This window comes from Cricetulus griseus, chromosome 5 (assembly GCF_003668045.3).
Source record: "Cricetulus griseus strain 17A/GY chromosome 5, alternate assembly CriGri-PICRH-1.0, whole genome shotgun sequence".
Classification (NCBI taxonomy): domain Eukaryota; kingdom Metazoa; phylum Chordata; class Mammalia; order Rodentia; family Cricetidae; genus Cricetulus; species Cricetulus griseus.
The window spans coordinates 8,678,047-8,704,276 of NC_048598.1; the positions used below are offsets into that span (position 1 = coordinate 8,678,047).

The 26,230-nt window shown below is 41.8% G+C and overlaps 1 protein-coding gene across 1 annotated transcript; it reads left to right on the forward strand.

The window, feature by feature from the left end:
* Lyplal1 (lysophospholipase like 1) lies at positions 1 to 26,230 on the forward strand. The gene is made up of 5 exons (XM_027418740.2): positions 1 to 133; positions 7,839 to 7,938; positions 15,828 to 15,997; positions 24,513 to 24,628; positions 25,325 to 26,230. Exons 1-5 carry the CDS (start codon positions 40 to 42, stop codon positions 25,562 to 25,564), a joined length of 720 nt encoding a protein of 239 aa, XP_027274541.1. The 5' UTR covers positions 1 to 39; the 3' UTR covers positions 25,565 to 26,230.

The following is a 26,230-nucleotide window of genomic DNA, read 5'->3' on the forward strand; positions in this document are numbered from 1 at the left end:
CGAGGGGCGTGGCCGCGCGACTCGGCTCCGGGTTCCGCCATGGCTGTCGCCCACAGCGCGGGTCACCTGCGGCAGTGTGTGGTGTCCCCGGCCGGGAGACACAGCGCCTCGCTGATCTTCCTGCACGGCTCAGGTGCATTGCAGTCCGGAGGTCCCCGGCGGCGCGTGCTGCCGCTGGGGGTGCCCTGTCCCCCGTCCCCAGAGCTCCCCAGAGCTCCCCAGTGCTCCAGGCCGCCTGCGCCGGGGCCGGGAGCGAGGCTGCCACCTCCCGGGAGGGTGTCCTCTTCCTCTGCGGCAGCACTGTGGTCATCTCGCTCCCCTCGCTGGTGGCCTGGACCCCTCCAGCCACAGCACGGTCATCAGGGCAGTCCTTACCCCATCCCAAGTTCAGGCTCGCCACGTGCGAGCCTCAGGCGCATGGGTCAGCCGCTGTCTTCAGGGTCGACCCCGGGTCACAGGCCTTTGTCCGCCTTTCCAGTGTCAGAGTGAGCCTTGGTCTTCACTGTGAATGGATCATATTTACAGCCTGTGTCCTTCCTGCTTGGCACCACCAGGGTTCCCGTGCGCTCCCCACCTGTCCATGTCCCTCCTCCCTGATCCCCCCCTTTGCCCTATGTCACTAAACATCTATGGTAAGTACAAGGTCATCTCCATCCAGGGAGTTGCCCCTAGAGAAAGAATAAGAACCCTTGTTTGAATCCTTGCATCCACAGTGCTTAGCTGGCCCAGGGTAAGTTCCCAGGAAAGAAAGAAAAAAAAAATCTTTTTTTTTTTTTCTTTTAAAGAAATGAGATCCAGCCGGTGTCCTCAGGGGGCCCACCTAAATTTAAAAACAAAAACAATTCAATTAATTTGAGTCAGCAGTGGACAGGGGGTCACAAGATGGTGCCTGAGCTACTGCCAAGTGAAAAGTAAGGGAAGGAGAAAAAAAAAATGTGGTTGGACATTAGTAAGACATTTGCAACTGAAGGGCTTGTCAGAGTTTTCCAAGAACGCCTGGTTTGAGCTGAGACACGTGTAGGCTTAAAGGGAATGGCGACTAGAACAGGCAAGGGACTGGAAACAGTGTTAGCAATGATGTGAGGTGTTCTCTTCATTTTGAAAACCGGTCTAGAAAGTTTACTTGCTGTCTCTGTGTGTGGTGGTGGAGCTGAGATGTGAACACAAATGCCTGACTCGGAATTAATATTCGGAGGGGGAGGGGACGGGAACCCGGAACGCCGATGTATAGATGTATCACTTTGGAAACTGAAGGGTTGAGCGGGTGTGAAGGTAAAGACATGGCTGATGACTTACGCTTAAAACGGGCTGAATAGTGGTTATTCAGGACCCCAGGAGCATCTGGTGATGAACATCTAGAATCCCCACATAGTATTTTCTTCTCATAATTAATTCGGTGTCTTAAGAAAGAACTAGAATTTGGTCCCCCCCACCACCACCACCACACTTTGCTTAATGCTTCCTATTTTTCAATTTCAAATCACTGACATTTTTACAACCTATAATGCATGACTGAAATTAGAGTCATCCACTCTGTGTGTATTTTATACAGTGTGTGTGTGTGTGTGTGTGTGTGTGTGTGTGTGTAAAACTTTCCTTTGTACATTGGAAAAAGAATTCATCTAAATAATTCTTCCAGATGTTCAGATATATTATTCTTATATAATGAAATCTCCACTGGTACATAAAAAAGCTCTATTCCGAATAGGCCTGTCCTGTTAGTTTTTATTGTCGTCTTGAACCAGGAATCCCCTGGGGAGAGAGAGTCTCAATTGAGAAATTGACCTGTGGCTATGTCTACAGTGAATGGTCTTGATTGTTGGTTGATAAAGGAGGGCCCGCTCTCTGTGGCCATTGCTACCCTTGGGCAGGTGTCCTGGGTTGTATAAAAAAGTTGAGCATGAGCCACAGGGACAAGCCAGTGCCAGCTTTGCTCTGTGGTCCCTCGTTCTGCTCCAACATCCCTTGGTGACGGACTGCTAGCCAGAAGAGGAAGGTGAAGTAAACCCTTTCCTCTCAAGTTGGTCCAGGTCAGTGTTTTATCATGGCAACAGAAAGCAAACTAGAATGAGGCCTTGGCCCTCCAGATTGGGGGGTCATAATTTTACACTGGACTTGAGCATGTGTTTGTGTTATAGGGACAGGAAGTATTGGCTTCTGGGTAATCCAAGTGTAAACATTTTACCATAGTTTGGAATAAGGTACTAACTTTTTGTCATTTAATTTTTTTCTTGAGAATTTCCCACATGTATATCAAGGGTGCAAGGCTTTTTGAAAAGTGAGCCTTGTGAGTGGCTGGGTGTTGTTTCCTAACATTCAGTTGTGTCTTTCTCCCAAGGCTGAAAAAGTATTTGAAACAGATTCCTTTTAATGAAGAAAATTTAAAAAGCTTTAGAATCTGGTCTAGAGTATAACAGCTGTAGACAAATATATGGGGATATGCCCTTTTCTACTTCTAAAATGTCAAAAAAGGGGGATAGCTTTTAGGGTGATTAAAATAAATGTTAGCGTTGTTTTCTTGCTTTGGTCTCCCACACTGGGTTGCTTTGCTCTATTGTTTTCTCCCCTAGAAGTGTCTCCCCTCAGTGCCATTCATCATCCCTGTGATCACCTAAGTTAATATCTGTGTTCTGAACTGACCATTAAGGCTCATAAAGGCCCTTCTGGGTATGTCTTGTTGGTGGCTTTCTCCCCTTTAGTTTGTCTTCAGGAGGTGGCTGAATTAGATCCTGCTGAAGTTACAAGAAACCCTTTGAAGGGGCATTCCTTATCAGTAGACACTATTCTCCTCTCTCTTCATTCACCCTCCACTCACTCTCTGCTCCTCTGAGTTTGGATGTCAGCAGCCCCTGGATTTCTTGGGTGTCAAAACTTGCCTGATGTCCTCTGTTTTAGCAGCTCACTTCTCATCCCCTGTAGATTTCAGCTCAAAGCCTCCAACTACTCCACCAGACACCTGCATGTGTCAGAGCATTTGTAGGGGGCATACAATTAGTGGATAAAGCAAAATGAAGCTTGCCAGGAAGCTTACATTGTAGCCAAGTTGTTCTGCAACTTATTAGCTGGATCCATTCAGAATGTAACAAATGCTATTGGTACCAAGTGGGTCCTCGATGGTTACTGTTGCCTCTTATGTTTATCTTTGGTCGCTAGATGGATGCCTATTTGTCACAGTTATCTGTTTTCACCACTGCCATGATGGTGTGAAGAGTGTCACTCAGGAATGGTTATTGAGCAGATACTTTTGAACTTGATATCTTAATGAACTGATCAATTACAATTTTAAGGTGGGGCTGGGGAGATGGCTCCATGGGTAAGAATATGTGGGCAAACATTAGAACCTGAGTTTGGATTTCCAACACCTAGGAAAAAACTGGACATTGCTGCATGTGCCTGCACCCCCACCACTGGGTGTCTGGGGCTTGCTGAACAGCCAACCTAGTGAAAACAAAAACTAAACAAGCAAAAACCTATGAGCTCCAGGTGCAGAGATAGGTCCTGTGTCAAGGGGTAAGGCAGAAAATTGTATACAGTGGGACACCCAGTGTCTTCTGACTTCTGCACATTTACGGGCGCGTACACACACACACACACACACACACACACACACACACACACACACACACACACACACACACCAGAGACAGAAAGAGGGATAAAAATTTAAAGTTGTGAACTTCACCATTTTCTCTTCAGTAATGTAAGACACACTTAGATTCTTTTCCTGTCTCCATGCACATAGACATACATTAATTCTTACATTAATTTTTTTGGTCTTGAATAGTAATAATAAAAGATATAATAAATAAATATGACAACACAGTTAATCTGATATCTTCTAGTTTAAACTTGAAGTAGCATAAATGTCTTACACCCCCACCTCACTACCCAAGAAATTTCACCAAGAAAATTGCATTAGGTCATACCAGCTATAATGGTATAAATCACATGGACAATTTTTAAATTTTTTTAATTTAAATTAGAAATAATCTTATTTTACATATCAATCTCAGTTCTCTCTCCCACACTCCCCACTGACCCCCCCTTCTCATCCCCCATCCACTCCCCAGGCAGGGTAAGACTGTAGGGAGCCGTCCCTGCATTCTCCATTACAAGATGGCGCCTGCATCCGGCAGGCACCAAATGTAAACAAGATTATTGTGCAGGCGCTGGGTAATTTTCCATTCCTTGATCTCTGCCTATTCCGTGGCGTCATATGGCCGGATGAGCTACAGCCAATCATAGGGTGACACGTCCCAGGCGGCGGCTGCCAGCCTTTATTAGGGGACGGGATTCTTGGCTCAGTGTCTCCGCTCTGGGAAGCTTATGCTCTCCACTCTCAAGATGCATTAAAGCTTGTCTGCAGAAGGATCCGAGTGTCCCGTGTATGATTTCTTGCTGGCGAGAAATACAGAGCGTGCGCGGGACATATGGTGCCGAAACCCGGGAACATGTGAACATCTCCAGCACCTCGGAGACCCCTCTAACGAGGCGGATTCAGAACTGCAGGGTGGTAAATTCGGAGAGGTATGATTTTTCTGGACTTTGGCTTGGGAATGTTGCTATTGTGGGAGGTTAATATAGAGGCTTCTATGCTTTTACTAGGAGCTATTTTGACTTTTCTCACTGTTGTAGCAATCTTAAAGAAGTCCAGAATTACATATCAGAAACCGAATGTGGTGAGAGATGGGGCGCGCCTAACAATAAAATATAAGAAAAAAGGACCTCCCGGGATGTCTAGTGACAAGGGAGTGAATAATTTGTTAACAGAAAAAACAACAAATAAGAAAAAAGGACCTCCTGGAATGTCTACTGACAAGGGAGTGAATAATTTGTTAGATGATTCTGTAAATAAGTTTAAAGCTTTAAATCTTGATAGCTCTAATGACTCTAAAAGCTCAAGAGATGGGGTTTTGGAAGGAACAGCTCAGCTGGATGAGGGAGAGACAGAGAAGGAGGGAGAGAAAATAGGGAATAACCGGTCACACCCCGGTAAATTTAAGAGACCTGTTAATCCAGCGGGTGTACTTCCATCAGCACCCCCATTATATGAGTTACAACAAAAATTTGGTACCAACTCCTTTTTACCATTAGAGGAGCGGAGAAAATTGCAGATGGCTTTCCCAGTCTTTGACAGGGGAAAAGGCCGCACATGTTATTCAAAACTTCTTAGAGGCCTGGGATGCCTGGGGAAAGCCTCATATCCTAAAGTTGCTCAAGTAATTTATGTATGCTTGTTTTAAAATGTTCTATTTCCTGGTATGGCCATTTTGTAGCTGGTCACATGACTGACGGTAGCCATTTTGCTAAAGTTAAAAAAAGGATACTTAAACCGCCATCTTGACTAAAGGTGACCGCATGGAAATTAGAAGTACCATCTTAAAAACAAGTTTTTCAGTTAAGATTTAAAATGTTAATGCTTCTATATATTACAGAAAGACCTTAAGGAAATTTAAATTTCTTTTTAAAACCAGTTTTCAAATGTTTGATTTTATTAATGTTTATACTTAAAGAGCTTCAATTTAGAATTTTTAAGCAAAGCCTGACAATGTAAAGTTCTTGTTTTGTAAAAGATGCTAATCTATTATGATGGTAGCACACACCTTTAAGCTCAGGGTGTTGGTGACACACGCCTTTAAGTTTTGGGCGTTGGCGGCATACGCCTTTAATCCCAGCACTAGGGAGTAAGAGACAGATGGATCTTTATGAATTCAAGGCCTGCCTGGTCTGGCAGATCAAATTCAAGGACAGGCTCCAAAGTCACAAAAAAAAAAAAACCCTGCCTCAGAAAAAAGTTAAACTACTGTTTAAGGAAGTTCAACTGTATTACAAAAATAAGACTTTACCTAGCCACCTGTGTGCTTCTTAAAAACAGATAATGGGCCGGCTTATACCTCTCAAAAGTTCCAACACTTCTACAGACAGATGGAAATTACCCATCTAACTGGCCTACCTTATAACCCTCAAGGACAAGGCATTGTGGAACATGCCCATCACACACTTAAGTCTTATTTAATCAAACAAAAGGAGGGAATGGGAGCATCCTTACCCTCGGTGCCAAGAGTTACAATATCCATGGCACTCTTTACCCTTAATTTTCTAAACACCGACGCTCAGGGCCATACAGCGGCCAAGCGTCATACCTCAGAACCTGAAAGGTCTAAGGAGATGGTAAAATGGAAAGATGTCTTAACTGGTCTTTGGAGAGGCCCGGATCCTATTCTCATAAGATCCAGGGGAGCGATATGTGTTTTTCCACAGGATGAAGAGAATCCCCTGTGGATCCCGGAAAGACTCACCCAAAGAGCCTCTTTGGACCCTCAAAAGTCGGAACTCCACCCTCTCCCCGGGAGTTGAGAGCCGCTATTATCCAGATTAACTCCTGTCCTTGACGGAGGGACTGTCATCATGGATTGCTTCAGCTGTCTCCTATTTTAAGGAATGGGTGGAGGTGGGATTGTTTGGTGCAGCCGTTTGCTGCGGATTGATGTTGCTTCTCTGGCTGGTCTGTAGGCTCAGGGCTCAAACTAAGAGAGACAAGGTGGTTATCGCCCAAGCGCTTGTAGCTTTGGAACAAGGGGCTTCCACTGATATTTGGCTAACTATGCTTAAGCAATAGGCCGCTGGCCAGACAGCTCTTGCACACCCGGAGCCTAGGCTCATTGCACAGGGTAGAGTGCCTGGCTTGAGCAGCCCATGAGGGATGTCGAGCAAGGCATCGCACAGAGAGTTGCCCAATATGCAGGCTTCTCTGGGAGGCATGTTGTCCTGCATAAGGGTTGCCTGCCCTAGTCTCCCTTTCCCAGAAAAACGGCAGAGGACAGGTCGAGAGCGCTTCGGGTCAAGCTAACAGCCTGATGGCGACTCTTGTACACAGTCTTAATATTTGATTGGGAAGGTACAACCTCTGCCTCTATCCCTCAACATTTGGGTGACCTATTTGCTTGTAAAAATATAAAGCCTTATCATTAATTAATAAAAAAGGGGGATCTGTAGGGAGCCGTCCCTGCATTCTCCATTACAAGATGGCGCCTGCATCCGGCAGGCACCAAATGTAAACAAGATTATTGCGCAGGCGCTGGGTAATTTTCCATTCCTTGATCTCTGCCTATTCCGTGGCGTCATATGGCCGGATGAGCTACAGCCAATCATAGGGTGACACGTCCCAGGCGGCGGCTGCCAGCCTTTATTAGGGGACGGGATTCTTGGCTCAGTGTCTCCGCTCTGGGAAGCTTATGCTCTCCACTCTCAAGATGCATTAAAGCTTATCTGCAGAAGGATCCGAGTGTCCCGTGTATGATTTCTTGCTGGCGAGAAATACAGAGCGTGCGCGGGACATAAGACCTTCCATGAGGGATCATCAAAATCTGTCAAGTCATTTGGGCCGCGCCCCCCCCCCACCCCCCCCCCACCGCCGACATGTATCTAGGCTAAGAGAGTAACCCTCCATGGGAAATGGGCTCCTGAAGTCTGTTCTTGCACTAGGGATACATCCTGGTTCCACTGCCAGAGGCTCCAAGTGTTAGAAAACATCTTTAAAAAATTCTCTAGAAGAATTTATTATATCTATTACAAATGAGGAAAACTGAAATTCAAACCTAAGTGTGGTATTTTAACTGATTAACAATACATTCAGATGTATAATAATAAGGATTATTTCTATTGTTCATGATTGGTCAGCTAATTCTGCCTGCTAAATCTAAACAGCTCTTTTTGGCACATGGAGATTTTCTGCGTTCTCTATTCCAGCCTTCAAGTGTCCTGAGAGGTACAGATCACTTTGAAATGCACTGTGTTATGACAGTGTTTATCTGACTGTGAATTTTGTAATTTTTCAGGTGATTCTGGCCAAGGACTGAGACACTGGATCAAGAACATGCTAAACCAAGACTTGGCATTCCAGCACATAAAGATTATTTATCCAACGGCTCCCTCCAGGTATTCAACGCTTAATTTCACTTCTCAGGAGAGCTCCATGGCATAAGATGTATGTATGTTCCAGCAAGATGTTTTTAACTTTGACTTCTGTATTTCAGATATTTTAAATTATGATCCTCAGCTCCCACCTGTAAAAATGCATGGACTGTGGGCTCCTTGGCCAAGCTTTCCTGGCGAGCCCTTCTCTCTGGAACACACACTCTGACTGACCCCTTCTCAGCCCACCATCTGCTTCCTGCACGCCTGCACAGTGCTCATCTTTTAGATGCCCCCCTTTACGTCACATACTCCAAAAGCAAACTTAGTGACTTCTGCCAAGATAGTGTTTGTGATAATTTAGTTAAACTCAGGTTTGTAACCCCTGGAAAAGAGTTTTATAACATTCTTTCCAAACTTGAAAGGGTGGTAAATACTGTTAGGCTCTTTGAATCAGTAAAGAGTAGACATGCGGCACAGGCCTACTTAATGTTTAGAGTGGACATCCATGGGTGTATCTAATCAAATTCACAATCATGAGAGTAGAATGATTTTGAGGCCATAAACAGCTTTTTTATAAATATTAAATAATCACTCATATAGTCTTTTTTCAAGCTTATTTTTGCATAAACAAATATTGTGTTGTGTTATACAACCCGATTTGATTTCTCATAATCTGCTCTCATTTTTTCCCCTTAAACATGCTTTCCATTCACTAAAAAGTACTAGATTTTCAGTTTCCTGTCAACCTTGTACTCATAAAAAATGAACCAGAATTTCAAGAAATGTCCTATATTCACCAAGAAGAACATCCTTCTCTAGTCTATAGAATTGAACAGTTAGAGAACAAATATGAGAGTGTAAAACAGAAGATTCAAAAGTTATTTTAATATAACTAAGCTGAGGGGTTTGGTAGTGCTGACAGATACCTGTTGACAGATTGATACTAAGGGTTTGTTGTCATTGGCTTTTAGGGTAGGTACAGTTGGAAGGGAATGTGATATTTACGTGAAAACCCTGTAAAGGATGGTGTGTTTTAGGCTAATTGTAAATGGAGGTGATCAAATAAGACATTTGAGACATGATTCTAAGAATTTAACAGTTTTTATTTCTTACTAAGAATTTAATGATTATTGTCTCTTGACTCCCATATTATCAATTGTAACATTAATTCTAGGACACTGTTGTTCAAACTTTAAACCAGTAATATTTCATATTTACATATCTTCACCCGCACTCTTCGTCATTTGTGGGTGTTTGGAAGGGTTTGTCCCTCTAGGTTTGTGTTAGGTCTCCTTTAAGTGTTTGATAGCACTTAGAGAAGTCACCTGAACTTGAAGTTTTCTTCTGAGTTGTCGGCAATAAATTTATTTTCTTTTGTAGAACCAAGGTTTTCAGATTTTCTATGTATTTTCAAGTCAGTGTCAGTGATTTGGTGTAATTTGCCTTTGATTTAGTGATACTTATTTTTAATGATTAAATTTCTGTTTATATATTTTATTTGTTCTGATAGTAATAGCTTCTTGTTATTATTATGTATATATGTATGTTTTGTCTTATCAAGGGTTACTAGTTGATGAATCTTTTTTTTAGAACCAATTTAGGTTTGACTTTTTTCTCTATGTGGTTGTAGTTTGGACACAGAGTCTCACTATGTAGCCCAGGCTAGCCTAGAACTCATGATCATTCTGTCTTCTGTCTCCTGAGTGCTCACCACACCCAGCACCATTTTCTCTCTTACTTTTCATTTATATCCCTTCATTTTCTTTTTCTCTCCTATTTGTATTAGAGCAATAATTTTATCACCACTCTAGCCAAATCTCACCATGTTTTTTTTTTTTTCTGTCTTATTTATGTTGGAAGATTTTTCTATCACCTTCATGTTCCCTGTATAATTCTTGTGTAACAAATCACCCCTAAGCAACACTTTTATTATGGTCACAAATTTTGTGGGTTAGGAACTCAGAAAGGGCACAATAGTGGTGACTCAATCCCAATGCTGTTGTTTTTGGGGCTTCTCCTGGGAAAGCTTGCAGGTTGGGTGTGGCTTATGACTTGTCAGCTGGGGATGGGACCCTTCATCTGAAGGCTTACTCACACAGCTGGCAGTTGATTCTGGATAGTAGCTGAGGCTCTCCTGCAGCCTCTGCACTGGGACCCCGACACTGGGCTTCAGCATTTGGAGTTGATTAGATATGTGTTTGTTGAGTGTGTGCATGTGTGTGCATGTAGATGCTTGTGCACTTGGAGGTCAGAGGTTGAAGTCACTTTTCTTTCTCTCTTGCTCTCCACCTTGTTTTATGAGACAGTTTCTCTCACCAAACCTTGAGCTCACTAGTTTGACGAGACTGGCAGGCCAGCAGACTCTAGTGTTCTAGCTGCCCCTTTCTGATCTCCTCCCAAAGCCTGGCAATGGGGTTAGGGACAAGTGCCAACACTCCTGGCTTTTACTTTGGGGCTGAATTCAGATCCTTGTCTTTGTACGGGACACATCTCCCCAGCCCTCCATTTGGAGTCCTAAGCTGTGTCATAGCCTGGAGGCTCAGTTCCCAGGGGAGATAGTCTCAGAGGACAAAGAAGTTAGCTGGTGCAGAGCTTACTCGGAAGGCAAGTAGAGAGTATAGGCCTTTGCCTCTTGGCAAATGTCAGTCACGATGTGGAAGGGCTTGCATGGTTACTGTTCTGACTGGATGTAAAAAATGTAATCCCTAATGTTGGTGGCGCACACCTTTAATCCCAGCACTCGGGAAGCAGAGGCAGGCAGATCTCTGTGAGTTTGAGGCCAGCCTGGTCTACAGAGTGAGTTCCAGGACAGGCTCCAAAACCACAGAGAAACTCGGTCTCAAAAAAAAAAAACAAAAAAATAAAAAAATAAAAAAAAGAAAGAAAGAAAGAAAGAAAGAAAGAAAGAAAGAAAGAAAGAAAATGTGGTTGTTAGAGACAACATGCAGTTGACCTTTGCTTACACCTTTAGCCCAGAGGACAGCTTCTGTCTTTTAAACAGTTTGTTTAGCCATTGGATTTATAGGTTTGAACAAGTCTGTTTTTTTTTTTTTTCTCCTGTATTCTTTTTTCCTCATTTTTTGCACCATTTAAATTTTTTAATATTTCAATTTATCTGTTCTTTTTTCCTCCTGACTGTGGTAAGGCTCAATATAAATCATAGCCCTTCCCCCATCTTAGAGTAAATATATTTACCACTGTCACTGAATTTTAGAACTTCAAATTACATAGCTCCCTTTCCCTTTTCCCCTTTCTGATTCTCATGTCTTTCACCTATCTATGTTGAGAAACTTTGTTTTTCATAGTAATAAATGCCACAAAGAACCTAAGAGGGTCATTGCTTTAGTATGCTTGCTCAGTGTATTCTATAATGGCATATCATTGTAGTTTCACTAAATTGTGAATTACTCTTTTGTCTATAAGTACTCCTTTTCTTTTAATAAATGGCCTAAGCAGGAGTATATTAAATAAAAGTCAACAATAGTTTGTTGCATTAAGTAAAGTAGAAAAATAGAATAGTATTTTTTCATTATGTTAATTTGGACTCTTTAATTGGACATACCCAATAAACATTTTTATTTTTGTGGCATATTTTAACTGTGTTTACAACCACAGGCTTTCTTAGTTTGGATTTAATAACAGAATTTCCATTAAAAAATAACAATGTTTTATAGTCCATTTATAATTTTTATGGTATAAATTCTCTCAGAGATTTGAAACATTCTGAAACTCCTCAGACGTGTGTCTGCCTCTACATGTTGATCACACAATTTCCCCACACAAAGGGAGTGCTCAGCAGGCACCTGCAGTCAACATGGACTAAAGCAGATTCAGATAGTTAGTGTTTTCTGTATTTATATGTTTACATGTTCATATGGGCCGTAAACATAGAAGGCGCATGCACATGCATCTACATGCAGGTACACATAGAGGTCAGAGGTCAACTGCTCATATACAGACTGAGTAAACAGGCAAACAATTACAGTTTCAAGTAACAATCGGTGCCACGAGGACCATCAAGGTAATGAGACAGTCTGCCTGGCAGAAAAGAGGCCACGCTGCCATGGAGTCACAGGGAATCCTTTGAGAAGGTGACATTTATGTTGAGACTTAGTCAGGGGGAGCTCAGCATAGAAAGACAGGAGGAGCATGCAAGGAGAGGGAGACCAGATGTGATGCTCCAGGGTCACCTCTGAGCTGGTCCAAGAGACTCGACCTTAGAGCATGCTGAAGCAAATTATGAAACCAGGACCAAGGAGGACTGGAGCCAGGTTCTATCTGAAAGGCTGCAAATGATCTTTTGGTTTCTGTAGTTTAGGGGAGCACCGACCAAAATAAAAATGGGTATTCAGCTGAATGCCTTTTTATTAAAAAAAATATATTTATCCTGGGCTAATACTTTACCAGTGTGTAATGGGTCGATTGATTGATTGATTTAGGAACCACACAGATGCTCTTTGCTGAACATATTTGTTTATTGTGGTAATGTCTGAGCTGCTTTTATACCAGCTAATAAAGTGATTTATTTGAGGAAGAAAGTGAATGAATATAACACATGTGCCAGGCCTTTTAGCTGTTTAAAAAACAATCTTTTATGCTTTATATAAAGGTTATTCTAACATCTTGGAGATTTATGTACTCTTGATTGTTTTCTTAGCAAAAAAAAAGTTCTGAAGTCTTTTTATCCCATTAAATTATCCTAATGATTTCTTTTGAACAAAAAAAAAATTATTTTTTTTCCTCAGAGAAATGAGAGACCAAAACCCTGCAGATGTATAAATTGGGCTTTCCATTGGGCTCTATCATCTCAGTGGCCTATCTATCTAATTAATTAAATAAGGCATTGTCAAAGGGAAAGGAGTAGAGTGAGTGTCATTTTTTCCCATTAATGGCTGAGTTCCCAGAATGATTCACATTTTAGCCTATGATATCATCCTTATTTAAGTGCTTAGACAGACAAATAAACAGTTAGAGGACTAGCAGAGGAAAACGGAGAGGGAAGCTGAAGTGAGTCAAAGGATGACAGTCTGACTGGAACTTCAGAGTGAGGGCTGTGCCATCTCCTCTGGAGTTGGGCTTCAACTAAGATGTCAGTGGCTGTCCCGATGAACTTGGGACTTTAAGGTGCATGACAAGGACTTTGAACAAAGCACCTGCCTTCATTTGCAGTGGACTCGGGCTTAAGCTTGAGGAGGCCTCTGGGAGGAGGAAGGGCTTGGGTGATTTCTGCCTTCTCTCCTGAGCACAGTGGCTTCTGGGATCCGAAGGTGCAGTGGGATGAGAGGGGAACTGAGTTGAGCTGCTGTGGGATTTTATCTTTCCTGCAGCAACTGAGTATAGCATGAATTCTAACTGGTCTTAATAATAAAAACCCAGAATCAGATGTACGGGTAAATGCTGAAAGAACAGAGAAGCAGAGCAGCCAGCCAGGAGTTCTAACCTCTAGTGAATCCTCAGACCAGACGGGCGATCCTGTCTCTAGGACCCTCAGACTGAATGCACCCAGCTCTGGTCTCCTCCAACCTAATGTTCCTCACCACACCCAGCCCTGTCCCCTCCTGCCTCCACCTCCCTAGCGCTGGGATTAAAGGTGTGAGCCACCACTGCTTGGCCTCTATGGCTGACTAGTGGCTAGCTCTGCACTCTGATCATCAGGCAAGCTTTATTTGTTAAAGCACAAAGTATCACCACAACTGAGGGCCTGGGTAGAGGGGAGAGGGAGAAAAGCCTGGTGGGCTCAGTCTACAGAAGTCTGCCCTCCTCCCAAGGTTTTCTCTTAGAACATTAATCTCAGATAATAACGCATGTTAATTAAATTCCCAAGATATTTTTAAAAAGAATTATTTGAGAGTATTTCAGACTTTTCCAAATGTTTTGATTTGCTTCTTTACTAAATAAAGACCCATGAATGTATAACCTAGTATGACATCTATCATGACAAAGACATAGGTCAGTAGGGGAATCTGCCTTTGTGGAGGTGCAGAAGCCAAAAGTTGTTAGTGCAATGGTATTTTTGATTTTCCCCAGCCTGGTAGGATTCGTTCTTTTCTAGCAGATTAAGCAAGAAGTCCCTCACGGTGTACAGTGAAGCCTTAGGTATTAGGGCTACCACTTGTCTAAGAATGGTGCCTGCTTCCTCTCATCATCCCCATCAGTCCTCCCTCCCTCCTCCCTCCGCCCTCCTCCCACCCTCTCTCCCCACACCTGTCCATATTAGATAACATGAATTTGAGCTTGAGCCATACCACATAGGAAAGAGTTTCCCAAGTTTAAGTTTTGAACAGTAAAAATGGCAGCTCAAGTCATGGAAGGATTTTAGATAAGGCTTTGCTGGTTATGACTATCTCTGTGCAAGTGCCCCCCCCCCAAGATTTGAAAAAAACACTTGAATCAGGAAAGCTGGAAACTGAACTTTTAAAGGAAGACATTTTGAATGCTTTCAAGTGTGGAATTCTTTTATCTGGTAAAAAGGGATACTTTATATAATGATGTAATGGTATTCTAATTAAATTATAAGATAATTTAAAAGATACTATAAATATACATGACTATGCAAAGAATATTTAGAAAACACCACACTTGAGGACAGAAGGCAAGTCTTTGTCAGTAACACACAGTGCTCTTCTGAATTACTGGGAAAAGCTTTAAACTCCGACAGAAGAAAAATCGCTGGTGTTGTCCATCAGCATTTCCACTGATGCAATGATTTGAAATAGGCAAAGTTAATCAGCGCTGGTGGGATACCCAGTGTGGTGTGGGAGGTACATCTGAGTTGTCGGAAAAGATCTGGGGGAGGTTGCGTCTTGAGGAAGGAGTGGTCCATGTGACCATGAGATGGGGGTCCCCATGTCCAGAGCATTTGAAATCTGAGGTTAAAACTGAGCAGGGTTCTATCTGTCAACCCAATAAACTTTATTTTATGACTTAGTTGATACACTCAAGAGAATGGCAAGGAAGCAGGTCAGGTGTCAGCTGGTTCTTTTTGTCCTCCTCGTCTTTTGCTTTTCTAAGTTACACGCTAGCTTTCCTTCCGTGTGGCTTGGAAAGTGAGTGCATAGCTGAGTCTGAGAAACAAAGTAGAAGAGGTAGTGATGAGTAGCCAGCGGTGAGAAGAGTCACTGTGATTGGTTGAGATGCCTTTCAATCATAGTGGGTCTTTTGTTGCTGGCCAGCTCATGTGTGGCACTCTTACATATAAATTGAACCATGTATTTTGCTATGAAGTAAGAAGATGAGAGCTTGCCAGGGAATGGGCAGTGCCTCTGGTCAAACCTCCTGTCCCTTATCCTGGGCAGCCCTTCCTTCTCCATGCTTTAGCAGAGCTGCCTCTGCTCAGCAAAGCGTCTCCAAAATTGTCTTCATTCCCCTTGTCTTTACCTCTGCTGACACAGAGCTTAGACCCAAAACCTTTAACAACATTGTTATTGGTTTACAAATATTTGGAATGTGCACAAGTATGTATATAAAACTGGAAGTTCATTGCATAACATTAAGGTACACAAATGGGCTAATATTCATAGCACCATAATTGTCATACCTCCTAACAATAGGTAATTAATGGGCTGTGAGATGGCTCAGAGGGTAAGGGCGCTTGCCACCTTAGAACCATGTTCTACCACTGAAACCTTCAAGAGTCAACTGACACTTGCCAATTGTACTCTGACCTCCACGTTGCCCATGGCACACCTCCCTGAAATAAAAAAAAAATGTAATGATTAGACAGTTAACTAAAGATGCTGAACCAGCTTTAGGAAATGCTAATGGAATAAATATAAGGATGTAGCTGTAGTATGTATTGGGCATTTTCCACACAAATTCTTTAATATAAAATTCAGCAAAAAAACAGTACATTAATCCTTTAGAAATTTTAATATCACTTCTTTGTTGTTGTTGTTGTTTGTTTTAAACAGGCCATATACTCCTATGAAGGGAGGGCTCTCCAATGTGTGGTTTGACAGATTTAAAATATCTAATGACTGCCCAGAACACCTTGAGTCAATTGATGGGATGTGCCAAGTGCTTACTGAGCTGATTGATGATGAAGTAAAAAATGGCATCCAGAAGAACAGGATATTAATAGGTGAGGTCTTTATAACGTTGGTGATGCATTTCACTTTTGTCTAATTAAATTTTTTGAGTTACATTCGTAACATTGTTTACAAGTATGTGAATATTGCTTGACACATTCACAGTTTTGGATAAGCTGCATGTGCAGCTTTCAAAAATATTAGAGTCATAAACAACAGCTCATAAAACTTCCATTGATTTCATTTTTAATAATAACTCTTTTTTTGCCTTGTTTTAGACAAGGCATTGCTATGTTGCCAAGATTGACCTCAAAATCCCAATTCTCCTGCACCACATGGGCTATACGAACACAACATCATGCCCTAGCTAATTTGCCGTTTTTAAAGAGATAATTAAGTTTCTACTCTTAATTTTTAACTGAGTTATCCATTCCAATTAAAAATACTTTTCTTTTATGTAGCTGGGGTCTTAGATTATAAGATTAAACTGCTCTTACCCTGATTGAAATAAGATACATGGTGAGAATGTGTTGTCAAATTGATGAGCAAGAAGTCTTTCGAGTGAGTGTCACAAGAATAAAGCGTTGATAACCTGTGTTAATCATGTCACAGTGAGCCCTGTTCCCAGGGGCATTTAAAGCTTCATGTAAATTATGTATTGAATTCTTCTTTGGCTGAGCTCATCAAATACACTAACAAAATTTCTATTTAATACGTACAAATACAGGATGAGCTGTGTAAAATGTCAGCAGTACAGAATGTTTTGGTCGTATGAACTTTTAGCAACAGTATTTGATAATGAAATTATAATGTCAATTAAATATCTCCACCCTGTGCTAAATAGCATCAAAGTATACTCAGAAATCTTCTAGAGACTGGGTTGAAGTATGTTTTAGTGCTATGATGTTCCTTGGTGCTCAGTGAGGTACTGAACTGTTCAGTGAGTTACCAAGGCCTATCCTTTTCACTCTTCAGTGATCATTTAAACACAAATTACTGCAAAATATCTTTCTGCTAGCTTCACTCTAATGTGTCAGACAACTCTGCCTAGTTCTTCCGGTACAACAGAGGCCTGCTGATGCTTCCTGTTAAGAGAACAATGTGAGTCCTTTGCATAAAACTTGGAAAATGCATTCTTCATGGGCCACTCCACAGTCAGCTGTACCCTCCTTTGTGTCTCCTTTGACATTTGTGAATCCTCATTGGGTGCATTAAGAATATAGGACAATGTTCATTTACTTGTTTTTTTTTTTTTTTGCACTATTTACACACCACATTAGTCTATAAAGTTTACGATAAAACTTAGAAGAAATACAAGCATTCAATTACTAACTTTCCAACTACCTTCTGAAAATTAACCAGATAGTTCCTGGTAGAAGCAGCACTGCGAGGAAACTTAACAGTCTGTGTTCTGACTTTCTTACACACTGTGAGTACCCATGTGTAAAATATGAGTGCATGTGATAGTGAGTGCATGCCTCTTGGATTTACTTCATGGGCTTCTGTGTGTTTTATTTAAGAAGAGAAATAAAAATGAAGAGTGAGAGGCTCCAGTGTGCACTCTTTGCTGGGAAAGCCTGGAGGTAACGGTAACCCTCTCCCGTTAGCTGGCACTCGGCTCATCAGTGTGCGCTAGAGATGACGGTAGCCCTCTCCCGTTAGCTGGCACTTGGCTCATAGCAGTCTTCTGTTTGGAAAGTGTTGAAATCATAAGCTGTTCTTCCTTATACAGCTGTCCCATTGAGCCTTGCAATTAGAAAGGTAGGATATAATTATTTCATCCCATCAATGAAGGGTCTAAACTCCATAGGTTGTGGGTGACACAGAGGGAACCTAGAACCCAAGCCCCTTGATTTAGCCAAGAACTTTCTGCCATGATAGAATCCATTCATGGCCACTAGGTGGTGACAACTTGTTAAGAGAGACTATTGGTATAATTTAGGTTCAATTTTGATCTGGAATGTATAGAATGTGACACCAGAATTTGGGTACTATGAGTGTATGATCCAAATTTGACAGTAGGGAGGAGCAAGTGTTTGTAGGACCACACTTCTGTCACATGGGCAGCTTGCACACTTGTAATGAAGTGCTCCATTAAAGTAGTCGTGGTCCATTCATGAAGCTGTGTTGCATAGCCATCAAATTCCCTGTCTACACATAGAGGGCACTCAGTAAGTATTTATCCGTTTTAATTTAGACCTTAACTTTTGTATGTTTTGCAATCCCATGGAAAGATGTCTCACACGAGGAATCCATATGAGAAAGCAAGATACAATATGAATGGGTTCAACTGTTAAAACAAAATTTGAAAACCTGCTGAACAGATCTAGGTACTAAGAATTTCAGGACTGGTTTCCTCCATTTGCTTTATCTATAGAAGAAATACTTTACAGGATGGACATTTGTTAACATATCAACATAATAATAGAATTTAAGATAAAAGTAAAAAAGGGGGCATAGGGAACTCACAGATACAGCCCAGCAACACCATTTTCTGAACCCTCAGGTCCTGCCTGGGGGTAACATGTGGGGTGATGGTACTGCTCTCTCTACATACCTACAAATAAATGCATTTTTACTAATTAAAAACAACTCAGGATTCTTTCAGCAATGCTCACCAGGCCTCCAAAGGCTTGGTTGGAATTGCTGTCCTAGCACTCTTGCATAGAAGAGTAGAAATATTGTAGCTAGCCAGCCTGATAGGAGAGAAAATGAAGAAATAAGCAAGGTAACCAGGAGTCATCCATTCCCAGGCCTTTGCAGCCTTTTCCCACATTTGAAGAGTACTAGAGTACCATGTAAATGAAATAGAGGGACTGAAATTTGGCGTGGGGGTAGATTTTATACCTTTATTTTTTTTTCAATCTGTTCCCTTGATAGCTAACTTCGTGTTTTTGTTCATAGGAATTTGCATTGAGAGAACACATTAATTTTCCCAGTATAGACTTTTTATAGATTGTTTCTGTTTTATTTTATATAAAGAGTTCATAAATCCAAGTTTATTATTTTTAACATGTTTTATTCAGCTTGTTAGCCTTAAGTATATGTTAAATTGTTACCTCTTACTACTTTAAATAATTCACCAGCGACTATAAATGCCCACTATAGCCACTACTTACAATGAATTTACCATTTTCTATTTGCTTACTGAGTAGTATATTGTGGGCTAGAGTGTAGGATCCTAGATGAAAGACTGACTCAAATAACTGGCCCTTTGTGTTCAGTTTTCTTCTCTGAGGGAAAATACACAAAGTTCCTTTTCACAGTGTCCCATGCTAGAGTTGACAGTGTTGTCAAAGCCAGCAAGTGGGGAGCTGTGATTACCTCACAAGACTGTAAATGTGTTAGGGACTTAAAATGTGATCTTAATAAGATTGCAATATCACATGCTCTCCTTTGAGATAGACAGAAACACAAACTCAAAGCCTGTAGGAAATCTCCATGTGTTTTCTTTTTTCTCCTTTTTCTTTTTCTTCTCGTCTCTTGTTCCCCCACCCCCACCCCAGCCCCCTTTCTTATTTCATTTTTTTTTTTTTTTATTTCTCAGGCTAGTCTCATCAAAAGATACTGAACCACACAAAGTCACTAGATTTCCTACATAATAAAAATGAAATGTCAAAGATGCTTAATGTGTTATTCTCTTATGGTTTTATAATCACTTTAAAATGTATTGTAGCCTATTAGTTTATTTCATTTACACTTTATTTTTTAATGATATTTATCTCAGTCTCAAGATTTTCTTTTATGAATTAATTCCTCTAGCTTATTGGATTTTGGTAAGTTGTTTTATCTGGGTATACTCAGATGATCTTTGTTGTTTTAGTAGAGCTGCCACCAACGACTATGGTTCTTTAAATTCAAATTTAGGCTACTAGCAGTTAAACACAGTTTAAAGTTTAGTTTCCCCCTCACATTAGCTGTCCTTGAAGTGACTATGAGCAATGTTTGAAAAAATGTAACGCAAGCTCTTGAGTTTCTTAGAAAAGAACAGCTCTGTGGTGTCCACAGAAGACAGATCCATCTTCAATCATGGCCATGCTTGCATTTCACCCATAATCCTTAGTGCTGAATTACTCACAAAACAGCTGCAATTCCCAAAAGTCTAATTCATGGTGTAAGAGCACTTGAAATCAGACATATGTGATGAGATTTTGCTAGTGGCCTGGGATTGATATTTTTAAGAAGACAAATTGTGAGTGTCCGGGGCAGAGGGCACCGATCATTCACTCCGGATTTCCTCTTATTTTGTGAGATGCTGTATTGTTCAGGTTGACCTCAAACAGTCCCCTTACCTTCTCCTCCCAAGCGCTTCGATTGCGTGAAAACAACACCATTCCCAGTTTCAACCACAGATAGGTTTTGTTTTTTTTTAAATAGCTTTATTATCATATCAAATTTAATTACCAGAAAATGACATTTCCTGACGATAAATTTGCTTCCTCACAGAAATATATTTTCCAAGCTTCAGTTTACATTAACTTCATTTATTCAGTGACTATTTATGAAGCCCCCCTAGGTGCCCAGCCCTGTTCCAAGATAGGGAGCTCTTTCTTCTCTGGTGGATACTAAGTCGTTATGCTCTTTATTGAAGACTTTATTAAAGTGTCAGTAGCAGAAGTGGCCACATGCACAATGTCTGGCTTTTGAGTTTTATGTTTAATAAAGATCCACTTAATAAATTCCAGCAAGAAATTAAATGCTAGGAAGTTTCCAGAATGATTTATTATGGTTCCTTCTGTGAAAGAATATTGCCTTGCTACAGAGGAACAGTTAAACCTCCAGCTAAGGCTTGAATTATCACCCTGCCAGTGTCATGGCCTGCTCCCTTCCCTCTCCTCCTGAGCTTCACATTTCCTCCAGATTTCTCCCTCTCTCTGCCTCCCTCCCTCCCTTTCTCCCCCCCCCAATATCTCTGTGTCTGTTTCTCTGTATGTGTGTCTCTGTGGCTTTCTCTGTGTGTGTCTACTTCTCCCTATCTCCCTCCCTTCCTCCCCCATGTCCTTTTCTCTATCTGTCTGTCTATCTATCTATCTATCTATCTATCTATCTATCTATCTATCTATCTATCTGTGTGTGTGTGTTTTATCTCTGTGTCTCTTTCTCTGTGTGTGTGTGTGTCTCTGTTTTTCTGTCTCTTCTGTGTGTGTCTATCTCTTCCTCTCCCCCTCCGTCTTCCTTTCCCTTCCTTGCTCCCTCCCCCGCTCTCTGTCTGTCTCTCCCCACCCCCCACACACCAGAATCCTTTTCAGAGGCATAGCTCATGATAAACATTATATTTGTCTTTACAGTTTATATAGATGGGTAAGGCATAAAGGAAGAGGTCGAGGCAATGGGCATTCCCAACACTGACCCATGACCCATGAGGATGTAGGGAAACTACAATTCTGTCCCAGGAGATGTTGCTCTTACTCCTCAGGAAGAATGGATGTGTGTACTTAGGGTAAATGTAAACTTTGAAAACCTTTGAAGATTCGAGTTTTACTGTCAGATGTAAATAGAGTTCTTAATTGGTCTAAGTAATAAAAAACCCGGAGTCCGATACTGAAGAAATGCTTAGAGACCAGAGAGAAGGAGCCAGCCATGGCACACCCACCTTACCTGTTAGCATCTCAGCAGACAAGAGAGCGAATTGCTGTTTCTCCCCGCTATATCACTTCTTGTCTGTCTGTACAGACCTCCAGACCTCTATGGTTAGCTAGTGGCAAGCTCCAATCTGACCTTCAGACAGGCTTTATTTCTACAAGCAAGATACCACCACAGCCAGCCAATCATACGTTGTTGCTTCAGAGGTCTGTTGGAAATCTTTAAGCCTATCTGCTCTAGCTCTCCAGTTTTTCTGGAAATTAAGTCTTGGATTTTAATGAATTTATTCAGACATTTAGGTGGCACATGTCATAGGCAGAGTGGAAGTAAGGTTCCCATATTCCACTCTAATCATCTTTCTAAAAATTTTAAGTTAGAAAATATTGAGAGGCTTATGAAATATCGTTTTCTAAAGTATCAAATTAACAGGCATTTTTGTGTTAGTTGGTTCTGAGATAGGGTCTCGTGTAGCCTTGGTTGACCAAGAGCTTCCAATCCTCCTGCCTCCATCTCCTTTCAGCTGACAATATAGAGGTCACCACCAATATGGATTCAGTTAGACAGACCTAACGATTCAATTGCCATCATGTGCCAGACATTGGACTGGACTGGGTGTTGAAGATAAACTAGCTAATGAGTGCATGCACAGAAGAGCAGAAACACTGCTCAGCAGGCCGGAAGCACTCAGACAGTTTCCCACAACTGAGGAAAGAACTGCCTCTTCCTCTCAGGGTTTGCAGCATCCAGAGAACCAGTAAGTATATCTTTATCAAATCAAAAGGAGAGTTTTGCTTCAGACCCGCTTGCTATTGGGTAGAGCCTTCAGAAAAGGCCGGAAGCTAGAACTGCCGCAGAGTTGAAGGGGAAGAACAATGCTGAGACTCCACTCTGCATATCCACGTAGTCAGTAGCTGGGGCTGCTACTTGTCCATGCCAAGTTCTGTGTCCACAGGGCACTCATCAAGGATGCACCATTGCATAGACACAGCTGCAGCCCACTGGCTGTTCCATCCAGGCAAGGCCCAGACAGAAAGGCAAGCACAGAGTGTCTTCAGATGTGCACCCTCTCCTTCGCCAGGCTGTGAACCTTCCTCCGCTGTCTTTGCATCTGGGGAGGGGTGGGTCTATCATCCTTTAACATGGTTCCTGTTCACACTGGTCTACTCACTAGACCACTAGACTCTAGTGCTTTCTGGTGAGCCCTGCCATTTCTTTCTGGAATAATAAAATTACAAGCATAACAACCATTCTTACCATGCATGGTTATTACTCACAAATTGTGCCTTTTAGGAGAAATCTAAACTTTGCAAGCTGCCCACTTTTATATATTTGAATCCGGCACCCTAATTAATCGCAGCTGCCTTTCCCAGAGAAAGAAACCCTCTGAATAAATAAATAAAGGATGTGAGAAGGGACACTAAGCTCTGTGACAGGGATCCCTAAAGTCTTCACTTTCCACCTGAAGCTAAGGAAACCCCTTTAAGCAGCCCTCCTGCTTTCTCAGGCCTGTCTTCTTGATGCATGGGGGGAGAGTCTTACAAAGTCACATGATGGCCTCTGAGGGGGGCTAGGGCTGTACTTTATTATGTGAAATGAAGCAGTAGGCTGAAACTCTGTAAATGTGTGGTTTGCTTTCATTATTTATTTCTCATAGAATACAAACAAGATGCCTCCAACTCTCGCTAAAGGCTGGGACCACCATGCGGAGCTCTGAGCTCTAGCCATGTGTGGCATGCCCAGCCTCTCTGCTCTTTCCCTGCACCCTGTCTCTAATCTGTGCTTTCTCACCGGCATCTCCTAAACAGTGGGGTCTCCATGTGTTTTCATTTGCCTGTTTCTAGCAACTAGCACAGTACTGTGTACTTAAAGACAGAGACAGAAGGATCATGAGTTCCAGGCCAGCCTGGGCTACATCGTAACCAAAGACTGGCAAAGTTTTCTCAGCCCTTGGAGCACTTAAAGTAGTTAAGTAAATAAATGGTTTTTCTTATATAGGTAAGTTCTTTTTATTTTATCTTGTCAGTTTACAAAACAATACCATATTTCAAAAAAATGTTTTACCTACTCACCAGTGTTTTTACTCATCCTTCCTAATGCAGAGGTCATCAGGCATCTGTTGGGAGAAGATAGCGGAAATATGGCTATTGGTGGACCCTGTAGCTCAGCTAGTGATACAGGGAGGAACATGGTGTTAACTGTAGGTGTGCTGTGAGGGTTCCTATAAGTAAAACTCAGACTCAAGTAGACACTGGAAGTTTAACTAAGTCAGAGTCATACTATGCCTTGTATTTTGAATTATGATAAATATTTTTCTTGATGCGTGCAATTTTTCTCCTCAGTCTGGCTCCTTCTGTAATACATCTATTTACCACTGATGTCTTGGTTGTATTTATTCACAGCAGGGTTTGTTCTCTGCGACCTGAAGAAGACTGATGGCTTGAATAAGAATGGCACCCATTGGCTCCTGTATTTGAATGTTTAGTCACCAGGGAATGGGACTGTTTGAAAGGATTAGAAGGATTAGGAGCTGTGGCTTTGTCAGAGTAGGTGTGGCCTTGTTGGAGGAAGTGTGTCACTAGGGGTGAGCTTTGAGGTTTCAAAAGCCCACACTAGGCTCAGGCACACTCTGCCCACACCCAGCCCCATCTCTCTACTTGAGGATCAGAGTGTGGAACTCTCAGCTCCTTCTCCAGCATCGTGTCTGCCTGCCTGCCATGATAATGATGGACCAAACCTCTGAAACTAGAAACAAGCCCCCAATTAAACGCTTTCTTTTATAAGAGCTTCCATGGTCATGGTGTCTCTTGAGCAATAGAATAGTGACTAGGACAGAAACTGATGTCCTTTTTAGGAATCTATTTCCTTCACATCTCCAGATGTCTTTATAATGTTTGTGAAAGGTTTGTATTGACTCGTCTTATTCTGAAGTACCATGTGACCATGCGTATTTTTCATTGTCTGATAAACGTGTGTTGTTTCCTTCAGGGGGATTTTCTATGGGAGGCTGCATGGCGATACATTTAGCATATAGAAAACACCGAGATGTGGCAGGAGTATTTGCTCTTTCTAGTTTTCTGAATAAAGAGTCTGCTGTTTACAAGGTAAGTTCCAGATTTAAAAAACAAACAAATGTAACATGGAACAAAGACATGTTGAAACTAAAATAAAGTTGATAATTAAGCAATAAAATGTGGTGCCTAGTCAATATAGATTAAATGTTCCTGGAATCCATGGCTAGATGAGACATGTTGATTCCAGGAGGCCTCTCTGTTTTCAATCTCTCCTTGAAAAGGACAGTTATAGCAAAAGTATGTTTAGTATTATATGAACCTGTCTACTAGAATGTTGAAGGCTATAGTCAGGCTTGCTTATTATGAGTCTACTCAGAAATTAATTATAAAGCTGATACTTTACACAGTATTTAGGCTCACGACTGTTGTACACGGTGGCGTTACAGCTCCATTACCAAAAGTTGAACAGAGCATCTGAAGGTGACTTTTCCCTTCTGTAGGGCCTCCAATCTGTACTTCTCCCTCTTCCTGGAATCCCCTAAGAAGTCTGTCTTTACATTTCACTCCGTTTCTTGAGGAAGTGCATTTGTGGAGTCCTCGGTGGTGCACACATAGGGCACACACTCACCCAGCCCTCAAGGGGGCCTCCTCACTGGCATACAGTGCCCAGCTCCATCTGCGCCACCTCTGGAGGCTCCCTCTTCCTTCACTTACAGGAGCTGTGGCAAACTGAGAGTCGTTTTCTCTGATGGGTTGTCTCAGCCGACTCTCTCCACCTTCCTTTAGGATCTTCAGCAAGCTGAGCGCACCCTCCCTGAGCTATTTCAGTGTCACGGCACCGTAGATGAGCTGGTTCTTCATGCCTGGGGCGAAGAGACAAACTCAAAGCTGAAATCTCTAGGAGTGAGCACAGTGTTTCACAGTCTTCCAAATCTTTACCATGAAATGAACAAAACTGAGCTGGAGAGCTTGAAGTCGTGGATTCTAACAAAGCTTCCAGGAGAGACTGTAGGGCAGAATGAATGAATGAATCCTCACCACCATATTGATTAGTATCTTACATTTAACAATTTTTTTTCTCATTTAATCCTCACAGAAATTAGGCTTGGTGAAACAGCCAGCATTCCCATCTTTTATAAATGGAATTTATGATATCTGTGTGTTCTCCTTCCACAAAATTGTCTTGAAAATCATCATGTTGTAAATGTCAACTGTTTATTTTGTGGCTGCATAGATGCCATGGATAAGGTGTTATTTGCTTGTCCATTCACCACAGATTTGGGCTACTTCCTGTGTGGGGCTGTCATAAATAGGGCTGTTGTGAGGTGTAAGCATCCACCCTCACAGTGGAGAGGCTGGGTGATGCATTGCCATTGCCTGAAACTGTCTAACTGTTTCTCAGTGTAGTTTTACCATTTTCCATTCCAGTCAGTGTGGTGGCCCCTGGTGCCCAGTTCATCATACTTTCATTTGGCCATTCTGGTGGCTGCATAGTGTTCGATCTCCATAGTGTTTGATGTCTGTGATGCAGGTTTGATTTCCATTTTCTTGATGACACAGAGTCCTACACTGGAGGATTTTTCCACATTTGTGAAGAATCAGTTTGTCCTCCCCAATGTGTTTCTAGATTGTCTTTGTGATAAGTGATTTATTGTCAAATTATAATGATAAATAAAATATGAATAGATAATT

Coding starts and splice junctions, on each gene's coding strand:
- Lyplal1 (XM_027418740.2), top strand. CDS start 40: ATGGCTGTCGCCCACAGCGCGGGTCACCTGCGGCAGTGTGTGGTGTCC. Junction 134..7,838: donor GATCTTCCTGCACGGCTCAG/GTGCATTGCAGT, acceptor GTAATTTTTCAG/GTGATTCTGGCCAAGGACTG. Junction 24,629..25,324: donor AAGAGTCTGCTGTTTACAAG/GTAAGTTCCAGA, acceptor ACCTTCCTTTAG/GATCTTCAGCAAGCTGAGCG.